The sequence below is a fragment of the Dipteris shenzhenensis genome, chromosome 18, assembly GCF_047967505.1.
Source record: "Dipteris shenzhenensis isolate YYH24624 ecotype China chromosome 18, Dip_SZ_1.0, whole genome shotgun sequence".
Lineage (NCBI taxonomy): Eukaryota > Viridiplantae > Streptophyta > Polypodiopsida > Gleicheniales > Dipteridaceae > Dipteris > Dipteris shenzhenensis.
The window spans coordinates 47,592,012-47,604,162 of record NC_141613.1 but is presented as its reverse complement, the minus strand read 5'-3'; the positions used below and the strand labels follow the sequence as shown (position 1 = coordinate 47,604,162).

Here is a 12,151-nt window from a genome sequence, read left to right as displayed (position 1 = left end):
GCTGGTAATTTTTTATGACATCCTCATCTACAGCAAGAATAAGCATAAACACATCAGACATGCCAAGCAAGTGTTGGAACTTTTAGCTTTAGCTAAAGCCAGCACGTGCACTTTCATGGCAGAGGAGGTTGAGTATCTAGGTCATATTGTGAGCAAGGATGGAATTTGGGTGGATATAACCAAGGTCAAATGCATCAGGGAATGGCCACAGCCACGAAATCCCACCCAACTCAGAGGCTTTTTGGGTTTTGCTTCTTTTTACAAGAGATTTATTGAACATTTTGCCAAGAGGGCAGCCCCTCTCACTGACTTGTTGAAAAAGGATGCTTTCAAGAAGCACAACTCAGTTTTGTGGACCTCAAAGATACCTTGAGTAATGTACATGTACTTGTATGCCCGGATTTCTCACGGCCCTTCATTGTAGAGATAGATGTAAGTGGCAAAGGCCTGGTGGCTGTTCTGAGACAAGAGCATGGAGTTATAGCTTTCGAGTTTAGGAAATTTGAGGCCAAGGACTTGAACTATCATGTTTATGAATTGTTGGCTGTCCTACATGCTTTTGAGAAATGGCGCCACTACTTGTATGGTGGCAAGATTAAGGTTAAGATGGATCATATGACACTCAAGTACTTTCTTACGCAGCGCAATTTGTCCATGAAGCAAAAGAGGTGGTTGGCATTGAGTACCGGAAGGGGAAAGAAAATGTGGTTGTCAATGCCTTGTCCAGAATGTGGGCTTGCAGTTTATATGCCATTTCCACCATCTATCAGGAGTGGATTCATGGGATTCGGGAAGAATATATGCAGAATTCAAAGGCAGCTCCCATATTTTTGGAGTCACAGAAGCCTTCAAGCCAAGGGCATGCTGAATTTAAGCTGCATAATGGGCTGTTGTACTGCAAGGACAGACTTTACCTTGTGCCAGCTAGAGGCCTCCTGTGTTCACCCACCCTCTCCTGTCACACCTCCATGGCCAGACAAGGGGATCAGCTCCCCAGCCTTGGAGGGCATACCAATAGTTACCAAGAGTCGATGCAAGAAACCTATTGCTGCTGCCATAGCCCATTCTGCTGCGGCCGCCATGACACACTCTTTCCTGTAGATATAGTCAGCACAGCAGCTGCCGTTGCTCAAGCCGTTCTGCCAGAAACTCAGAGAGCTGAAATCCAGGCAGATATAGCCAACAGAGGAGCCTGCTGAAGGCTCAAGACTACTGCTGCAGAGAGCAGCTGTGAGTCACTTCAAGCATGGCCACCATTGCTGAGCGCTAAGGCTGCTCTCTTCAACAGCGACTTGATGAGCTTATGTGTACTGTCCACTGTCTACTTCGTGCACATTGGATTCTCTTTTGTTGTGTTTCCTGGCATGCAGGTTTGCTAAGCTAATGGGTCGTGCTGGGCTGTTTGTAAGTCTATAGCTTCAGTTTACTTCAACCAGGAAGGTAGCTGTGCTTCATTTTGCTGTGCTCATAAGTCTGTAGCTTCAGTTTACTCCAATCAAGAAAGCATAGAGTTCGTACTAACTTCAACACGATCCCCAAAGTACGAGTTTCTTTGGTAAATTCTCTCTTTTTTTTTTGTAAGCATATTCTCTTCAATCATGAATAGCAATGAGAAGGCCAAAGGGGATGCTTCCAAAACAAAGCCATGGAAGACAAGAAACCCAAATGGTTTTTTGCTTCCCGAGGGGGTAGATCATTTTCTGCTCTTAAAACAGCACGCTATACACTTGCAGAAGGAAATTTTAGAGTTAAGGGATAAGCTTTGCAAATAAGAAAAGTGCATTGAAGATGTGGGGTCACAAGCAAAAAAAGAGAGCAGTTCACCTCTGAAGCCAGTGAACAGTTTGATGAGAATCATGACATCTTCTCTAATGAACGGACTTGGATCCAACCAAACGAAAAAAAAATTGGGAGAAAAGTTGGACTATGGATGAGTTAACCAATTCTCTGTTCAACAAAAATACTTGAAGATGTAGAAAGCTGTCGGAATAAGACTCATTTTCTTTAAGACATTTGACAAGTTGATTGTGAAAAGAAGAGAGGATAAAAGATGAAGGCATGTGGGGTGAGGGTGGAGGTTGGGGGGAACGAGATTTTGTGTGAAATGTGCTGCCTTGACATCACAGCTCAAAATCAGCTATAAATGTGAAAACTAGAAAAATTAGAGAAGTCGTACCGCCGAGTATTTGATTATCCCAGAGCAAGAATAAGAGCAGACGCATTACCTCACCGGGGAACAAATCAGGATGCTTCTCATATACTGAAGTATATAGACCATGATACCTGCTCCGATAGACCGGGAGTCAGATGCACGTTATGCACAAGAAAAATAGAAGCTATCGAAATACAAATTTCTAACGTACGTGTTCTCTACGTCGCGTATACGTTCTAGAGCTTGGTCCCTCACGGATGAGGCTGACAGATACTTGTTAACTTCCGTTTCAGACCTGTCGACACAAACATTCGTCGTTATGAAACGAACGATGAGTCCAAATTTGAAGCATGCAGGGAAGTTCCAACTAAAAGTGTTACCACTGGAGAATGGATTCTGGATGTCGAGGCAAGGCAGAAATGTATGCATTCCATCGTGACTTTGGTCCCTGACTTGCTTCGCTGATCAAATAGGAAGCCAGGAAAGGCCACTCCGGGACACCTTCCGCAGTCATGATAGAACCAGCTTGAGGATTGCTCCAAGCCTAAACACAGAATAAGAGTAAGGTCTTCTTTCCATCGCATTCACAGTTCAATTCTCCGCTAAACGGTGACTCATTTCAATTTTTATCATGTATGAGGAGACTTGCATTCATCATTTCCGTCCTCTTCTATGCATGAAGTACTCTAGTATGTTGTGCTGGAGATTGACAGGTCCTTCACCCATTGCTACACGGTAAGGAAAGTTCTTACTCTGAGATTGCCGAAATAGAATTACGAAACGAGAATCCTAACGGAACCCGCATTTTCTTGCTTTGGAATCGAGTGTAAGACTCACGGAAGCCGTTGTAATGATGAGACACAAGGGCACGTTGAGCAATTTCTCCCCGTTTCGAATGCTGCTCTGCGCGACAAGGCCCCGGCCACCAGCGTCCACTCGTTCGAGGGCCAAATTCTGGGGGGGAAGACCCTCGGCGGTGAGCCAATTCTGGAGAAGCTTGGCATTCTCGCGGGAGTAAGTGTCGCAGCCCCAATCGACTGAGCGATTCTTGCTGGTCTGTCGGCCGAGAGAGCAAAGGGTGAGCGAAGAAGAGCAGGAACAGGCCGCCATAGCCATTCTTTCTTGCAAGCTTTGCAAGCTTCTGTTGAGTCCACAGAAGAAAATGAGGTCCTGCTCGTGCGAATTGCTTTCCACGCGTGTGAAGCCATATGCCTCTTTAAGGATCGTTGATCCTATCCAGATCCAAAGTGTGGTTGGAATTGGATCATATGGCTTCTTTGTGATCTTCTAGCATGACGAGTCTACCACGAGTTAGAGGCTGTCCCCATGCACCCTGACGGTCGTCTCCATCTGCAGTAGATAAAATAAGAGCACCATCTTCCCACGAAGGTCGTCTCCATAGGCAGTCGATAAAATAAGAGCACCATCTTCATCTGCAGTAGATAAAATAAGAGCACCATCTTCCCACGAAGGTCGTCTCCATAGGCAGTCGATAAAATAAGAGCACCATCTTCCCAGGAAGGTCTAGGGGATGCCAGAGGGTTACTCCCACACCTTCTACAATTGTCTAGTGATGAAGTCGCACTCTCTCCATCCTCCAGAGTGAATTGTGCAGCCCAACCCCGCGTCGTTGTTGGCCTGTGATCAGGTTGAGAAGGAGGGGTAGGGGGATGGCATCCATCACCTCCCTCGCCTTCTGACAATACCCTGAGAAACAAGTGTCACACCATCATTCTCCGGACTATGGGGACGGCCTCTTAGGCATTCATTCTAGATGTTGGTATATAGCCTCATCGGTTGCCTGTTGAGATAGGAAATGCAAACCCCTAAACTATTGGCAAACTTTCAAATAGGATAGAGAAGCTTTATTCTAGGATAAATAAGGGCATTATCTTGGTGCAATAACGACTCATCAAGCTTGTTTGCTCGCAATGAGTTAATTCAAAAAATAATCTTTGGACTTAAGAAAATGGATATAGTAATAGATTGCATAGCTCCATGCAAAACATCAACATGCATAGACATAGAAGTTATAGCATTCACAATGCCCGTTGTCAAGCTCATATAATGTGTTTTGACTACGTGGATCTTCACCTTTTGCAAGCCCTTATTTCTTGAACAACTTCAAAAGATTGAGTCGAGGATATGCAAAGAGGTCAGGAGAAAGAACTTGCAATATAACAAGCTAGGCAAGCAAATCTTAATCCATCCTCTACCCTTCCCGAAAGAAGCACTTGCCTCCTCGTGCCATCTCTTAGTGCAAGTTAAGGTTACAAAAAGCCCTTGTGTCTCAAACACCTTTTCTCCATGCATTCACCAACGCCTTCTACCAGATTATCAGCAAAAAAAAAGACCTCTTTAACAATGTCGATTCTCCACTTACTCCTTGCTCCATTCTCCCCTATTCATCATCCCATTCTCTCCAAATTGGCGCTACTTCATCATTGCCTCCCTGGAGCATTTCGGATAGTGAAGTCGTTTTTCTCCATAGTAGGGTGGCTACTAGTCTAGAATGGGAGTACCCCGACAGCAACCCCTCTACTTGCCTACCGTGTTACTTTTTCAAAGAAGCAATATGCCACTATCCGACTCAAATAGCTAACTGCTCATGATATTGATGGCAACATATCAAATTCAATGAAGAATCAAGAAGCACTCCATGCGTAACAAGTTGAATTTCATTCACGAGGCTTGCCCTATTATATGATGTTGGTATAGATTAATGAGTGGTGGGAATAGTAAATGTAGTTTGAGCCGTAGTATGTATTTTCATTGTAATAGTTTGTCCATATGTGGTCAATAGTTGAACCATGAGTATTGTTGGTTGTTCTATCAATTGTTTGAAGTTGTTTTTTGCCATGAATGAATCAATAATTGTTTGTTTGTTTTTGTTATAGTGAATATTGAAGTCTCCTATTATTTTAATGTGTATGTTATTTTCTAGTTTGTCGAACAATGTTTGTAGAAGACGTACGAGAGTTGTAGTTGGAGTTGAAGGGGACTTGTATATGTTAATTATTGCGAATTTTGAAAGATTTTGTGTTGTGAAGGTTGTTTGGAAGCATTGACATCTTTCGTGTGCAACGTATTCTTGTGTGTGTAATTGAAGGCTTCTTTTGTAACATGTTGCAATTCCAACACCTGAGTCATTTTGTAAGCATTTGAATCCAGGCAATGATATTTTTGTATTAGTCTTGCAATGTAATTCTTGAAGACAAAGTATTGTGGCACCTAAGATGCTATTGTCATTAATAATGTCTATGTAGTGTGAAGTTATTGCTCTTATGTTAAGGGATTGCAACATGTTTGTTCTTGTGGATAAATTTGTTTGTTATGGTTGCCATAGTCTCTCATCTCTAAGGCGATCGATTTCTTGCAACACTTTTTTGTCAACTTTTATGTGTTTGATTTGGATTGGGTTAACTAGGTATAAATTGGCTAGGTCATGTATACGTGAGAGAGCTATGTATGTCAAGCCATGTGCCTTAATGAATGATGGGTCAAATGCAAGATAATCCATTGAAAGACCTTGCAAGCGATGGATTGTTCTTACAATTGTTGGTTGCAAGGGAAATTGATGCCTTGAGACAGTATTTAGGTTGTTCTTGCCAATTTGGAATTCTCTTATAATTTGGCGAATGGGAGTCCAATTGCATGGGATGATATTGTTGTAGAGGTTGGAGTTATTATAGCGTGCCCTCTTTCCAATATTGTGGTTGTTAAACAAAACCCAAGCTATGTGTTGGTCATTTTATGTTGAAGATAGTTTAAAAATGCCATCAGCTCTGTTGGCAAGCCCATCTGGTACATCCAAGTTTCTTGAACATATTTCAACAATCATTTCTGGTTTTAGGTATAAGGTGTGATGCAATCTAGCTATGTCCTTAGGAGATGTTGGGATATTAATTGTTTTATTGCATGTTTTATGTCTTTTGTCAATTGAATTTAATACGTGTGGAGTGTCTTGAAGTAAGTTGAAGACTTTTTGGTTGTGGTCATCCTTTAAAGCATTAGTGTAGAATAAATGTGGAATTTTCTCCAGATCAATAATTTTTTTGAAATATTTGTTGTTGAGATATCATAAGTCATATATTGTGTGTTGTCCCACCCTTATTTTGTTTAGAGCTTCTATGTAAGTATTGTCATTTTGGCGCATTGGCTTGTTTAGTTCATAGAGTAGAACATTGTCCTTCCAGAAAGAAGACACTGTTGTTGAGGTTGGCATTTGGTCCATGAATATCCAAGAGTCTTTTGTGGGACTTGCTTGACAGAGATCTCCACACAAAATTATGTCGACCCCTCCGAATGATTCTAGATGATTGTGCTTGATTTTGCGCATACGCATGTTTGTTGCCACAAATGTATTGTGTCCAATTAAGGATACCTCGTCGAATACAATAAGTTCAATGTCTTTGTACAATTGTGATAGTTCTTGCAATTTTTCTACTGATAGGGCTGTGTAGTGAGATGCCATTAGTGGTAGATGTAGTTCCACGTGTATTGTTGTACAACCAATGTTGAATGCCGCTTTTCCTGTGTATGCAAGAAGAAGAACTTTTGCGAGGTCAATGTTTGAGGTTTCTTTGTGTGAGTATTGTCGTAGTAACGCTTGCACAAGTAGAAGAAGAACAAAAGTTTTGCCAGTGCCAGCATTGCCAGTTAAGAATAAATGTATTTTCTTAGTTGGATAGCATCTTTTCTTTAGCATGATGTCCTCAAGAAGTAATATTTGTTCTTTGTTAAGTTCTCTAATTTTAGCATAATATTCGATGTTAGGCATGATGTTGTAGTTTGGTAATGATGTATGTTGATTTTGTGTTGGGATGCGATGTGTTCGCATATCCATACCAATGTCATATGTGTCCTTGTTTTTGAAAGTTGATGTGGATTTTGAAGACGATGTTGTTGTTGTTTCATTTTGATTTTGTTCGAAATTTTGGGAGCAGTTGCACATATTTATTCTCATTCAATTGTATAATATCTTTGTTATTGTAATGCATGTCGTGCCATGTTTGAATAGTTTCTGTAAGAGTTATTTCCTTGTTGTGATAAGGAAGGAAGAGAATACATTTTTCTCTGTAGTGATTTTCTGGATCTTGTATTTGGTTGTAGTTATTGAATCGTATGACTTTTGCTTTTTTTCTTTTTGTTTTTGTTGATTTGTTGATAGTGTATTTGCTCTTAAATGTTGCCAAACAAATATTCTCTAGAGTATTAGAATGTTTTAAGTATTTCATCCTAACGTGCTCAAAGAAGATGTTAGTATTGTCGGGGTGCAATTGTTGCAATTGTTCTCTCCTTTTGAGTAAATATGTTTGCTTCTCTGGAGGATTTGTGTTAATATATTGGAATTGTCTTGTAGAAGATGAGAGCGGCATTGATAGGACCAAATATACTGCTTGTTGTGAGCTTATATGTTGTGTGCTAAGAATAGCATTCCTGACTATGCAAATACATCCATTTGGTGCTACATTTTTTTATATGCTTTCAGCCATTGCAATTTTAACTGCTTCTGTCGTTTCCTTGTCTATTTTAGTTATGTATGATGTGCAATATGCAGCTGCTCCATGTGGATTTAGTACAAATTGAACATTTGTATTAGCTTCCCATAACTTAGACAATGTTGGATTGAAATTATTTGTGTATATGTCATTGGGTTTTCTTCTTAAAAACAAGGTTGGTTGTGATATGCTTGATCTAATGAAGTTGATGTATTCTTCTTCAGTCATATTTAATTTTTTCATTTCTTTTCTCATGGATTTGATGTCAACATCATCTTCTAACGGCATCAAAACTTTGGTGGTTGCCATAGGAAATCTTGGGAATCCAAATCTGCACTTGTCCTTTCTCTTAAAGCATGTTTTGCGATGTTTATGTGTTTGCATTTGGTGCTTCTCATATGGAAATTGGTCTATGTCGGTGGAGATGTATTTATCAACAAAGTATCCAATGTCATGGTTAGACGATATTCCAAATACAGGTGCATCCTGAACCCACAACAGTCTATGATCATGTTGGCTACCTCGATTTTGGAATTTTGTAACAAAGAAGAAGTCCTTAATTTTACCTAGAATGCTTTCATCTTTTCTTAGTAGTGTTTTTAGTGCTTTGAATTTGTGTACATAATATTATGCCGTGGTCACTGGATCAGATCAAATCATGTTGCATGTTTCAGCATTTGTATTGATGTTGCTTTGCTGTTTTGGAGGATTTAGTTATTGTAGACATTGTAGTAGTGGTTGCCAAATCCTTTCTGCAGCAGAAAGTGTTACGAAGAAACATGGAGGACCCAATTGTCACAAAATAGCAAATAGGTTTTTTTTGAGGTAGTGCTTCTGATCAATAGAAGTTCTCAAGTGTGTGAAATCACGAAAACCTATGTTTGATTGAAAACGTTTTTCAATATTTGTATGTACGAGAGCGTCTTTTACTTACAACGTTCTCCCTTGTGTTTGACCTTTATGCATTCGTAACCACGATGAAGAAAGAACTTGTCTAACCAAAATCTTCATTGTTTTGAAGAAAAGGTTCTCAATTGACATCGCGAAGCGGCGGTCAACATTTGTGACTTCCCAAGATGCAAGATTTTGGTAGGATGTGCATTTTGGAATGTTATATTGTTGTTTATGTTCAAAAAAAAGTTTTGGGTATGTTAGTTCTTCCCAATACGTGTCTTTGTGTATACTTAAAGGAGAGAAACCTTCAGATGGAGCAACAACTATAGTTTGATCTTCAAAGTCCATTATTTGTTGACTTGCATATATTCCATGCACGATGGTATCTGTTAGGTGTTCATCTTCTTCTTCTGCAAAGGGTTCTCATATGTCCTTTTCTAAATCATTTTGATGTTGTTGTATGTTTTTAATGTGATTTTCCCAAAGGTGATTTATTTGAACATTGAATTGTTTATATAGGCGTGTATGTTCACTACTCTTCCATGCAATCCATATTGACCTTCATAAGAGAGTTCACGAATTTGTGCAAAGGAATACGAATGGAAACTAAGCATGCTTCTAGGTCATTCAGCTTGTTTGTCGACGTTTGGATTGGAGTTGTTTGAAGGTGGTTGTTGTTGTTAAACAATGGCATCTTTTTTCTTGATATATCTTTGTAGCAAAGTGAACACAACATTTTTTGTTGTGATTGGATTGATGATAATTTGATGCCATTGCTAAGGAGAAATATTGTCATTTCTTCTTTGAGTTTTTTAAACTTCAAGGAAAATTTGAGTGAGCCACAACAATAACATGGTGAATTAGGAGTATCCAAGATTTTCTTGTAATATTGTTTTTTATGTTTATTTTCAGTTTGTTTTCTTTTTCGACACCCAACTGCATCTTCCAACGGGATTCCATCCATTGGAAGATTGCCTTTGGCTAAGATAGAAGTAGAGGTGAAAACAATTCTATGCAATTTGGGGATTTGTGCATGGGAGAAGCATTTTTCTCTTTCTAGGAAGCCTCAGAGTGGGCCATGCAAAGCGGCCAGAATCTAGCCATTCTACTTTTGGATTTTCAGAAAGCTTATGACAGAGTAGATTGGGGTTTTTTGGAGGGCACCCTTTTACGTTTTGGCTTTACTGATGCTTGGATCAAAGGTGTTTTCTCCTTGTACAGATCAGCCCACAGCCAGGTACTTATTGGTGGGGTAAGGGGTGAGAGATTTCAGATTTCCAGATCAGTCCATCAGGGATGCCCCCTTGCTCCTTTTCTTTTTTTCTTCGTGGCTTACTTCCCATTAGAAGGGAAGAGGAGCTACTTGACAGTGAGTTGGCAGATGACACAACAGTTTACTTGGATGCTTGTTGTAAGCAATAATTTTAGAGGCGAGACGCGCAAGAAGAGGTCACTAAGATTATGCATTTTAGGTAGCGGGACAACCACGTCATGCAAATGTGTCATGAAAAATGGCCAATCTATAAAAAGGTGTATTGGAGGAGCATTAACCGTTCACAACTGAACTTAGTTAGCCCTTACCAAGTTTGTCTTGCAATTGCAGATATTTTGAATTTTGTACTTCACAAATGTAAATGCTGACCTTGTGGAGCATATGTGTGAGACTTGCGGAGGATTCGGTGTGAGCAGAGACCCTCTTCATCCATATTGTTATTCTTGCAAGGGACCTCAAAATGTTGAACAAGTCCTTAGCTTAATAGGTGACATTGTCCAACAAAATGGTGAGCAAGTTCCTGTTCATATAAGAGGCCCATACATGGACATTATACTATCCTTGGGTATTCCTTTCATTCAAATGTATGAAGAAGATCTAATGATGGCTCATGGCAAGCTAAAATCTCTCAAGCCTAGTGGAAGCTTCACTATTAATAGCTTAGGCTTTGTAATTGCTTATGAGGCAAATGCATGATAAAAGGATTACTCTTTGAGATCCATTACATTTGTGCTTTCATATTGTTACACTTTTCTTCTTTGATATCTTTGAAGTAGACAATTACTTTGTCTTGAATTAATATAAACGGATGTGGAACTACAAATTGAAAAGTAATATATACCTTGGTTCCATATCCTAGTTGAGAGACTTGACTAGTGAATGCTACTTGTGAGCTATCCTTTGCAGGTCCATCCGGTACGTCCGCCAAGATCGTAAAGTCAAAAACACATATTGTGTTTTTAGCCTTTAAGAATGAGACATTCTTTAGGATGTACATAACCACCCCCTCATTGTTGAACTCTTGTACCAATTGAGTCAACGTAGATTTCCTTTCATTCACAAAAGATAATTGCACATTGCATGGGTTTTCAGTTTAGAAAAAATTTTAAGAGTTTGATTTAAGAAACAATAGTTTGTAGGTTTTCAACTTACTGTAGCTCTGTCCTCATCTCTTGGACCGTTCGCAACAATGATTTGATCAGCCATGCTCTTCATTTGCCACTTTGATAATCACAATTGCAATTGTGCCCATCACATTTGAAATGCTCAACTTCCCAAAGTTAATATTTTCTGAAGCCCAAGATGCATATGTGCATATGGGATGGTCTGGCAACAAACGTAGATTTCCTTCAAAAGGCTCTCCCCTAATGATGCAAGTTGTGGCATCCAGTAGTAAAGAAAATCTACAAGTCCCACCTTCAGTTGGACCTTTCACCACAATAGAGGCTCCTTCAATTCTATAAAACTCTCCAATTTGCAAGAAATTCACAAATTGGTGGATATAAGTGGAGGGAATCAACAAAGTGATTGTGTGGGAACAAAACCTATCTGTAAAGTCTCCCTTTAAGGACGTTGGATACTTTGGATTAAGTGCCTTGTAAGTACCATACTTACAAAGCAATTTATCTTCAAAGACAAATCTATGAGGAGTGCAATCAGAGAGTTGAGTTATTGCAAGCAAGACTAAAGACTTTCCCCCTCCCACAAAATTCTCCTTTGATGGAACTATGGCTTTGGCTACAGAAGGGCAATTGTGTGGTAAGGGTTGAACATTCATAACATCATCAGGTCCACTATGAGAGCTAACCTCGTCATTTTCATCTTTGCACAAGAATTGTTTACTTGTTGCATTATCAAATGGGAAAACGTAAGAACTTACAATAAATACAACAACAAAGATAAATGTAAATCCATCATCAAGCAATATTCATGCATTTTTTTAAGATTGGATTAAAATTACACAAATTAATACTTTTTAAAATGCAACGCAAATCAAAGCAAATATACTAAATTGTCATCATGTTTACTTTCAATATTTGAAAGACATCAAGTATCAAAATAGTTTGTTAAAATACTTGAAATTATATCTTAAAATACAATCTTTTTAATCAATAATTATGACATTTTTCTTCTCTAATTTAGGACGTGTAGCTCTTTCTCTTATGACATTTTTCTTCTCTAATTTAGGAGGTGTAGCTCTTTCTCCATGGTTTGGTTTCCTAGGTACATTTGTGCGCTCAACATGAGTAGTTATAGTTGACTTAAAACTAGCATATTTCGGGTTTGCACGCACAAGTCTCTTCACTGAAACAAAAAAAAATAAAAAATTAA

The 12,151-nt window shown here is 39.2% G+C and overlaps 1 protein-coding gene across 1 annotated transcript in view; it reads right to left on the bottom strand.

Moving 5' to 3' along the window:
• LOC147891329 (Rubisco methyltransferase family protein) overlaps positions 1–3,327 on the bottom strand; it is a 36,285-nt gene extending 32,958 nt beyond the window's left edge. The window contains exons 1-4 of the mRNA XM_087389963.1: positions 2,990–3,327; positions 2,533–2,696; positions 2,364–2,447; positions 2,226–2,283 (exon numbers count right to left, since the gene is read on the bottom strand). Coding sequence (XP_087246089.1) covers positions 2,226–2,283; positions 2,364–2,447; positions 2,533–2,696; positions 2,990–3,268 — 585 coding nt within the window. The 5' untranslated portion in view covers positions 3,269–3,327. The remainder of the gene's footprint in view (positions 1–2,225; positions 2,284–2,363; positions 2,448–2,532; positions 2,697–2,989) is intronic.
• Positions 3,328–12,151: the final 8,824 nt, after the last annotated feature.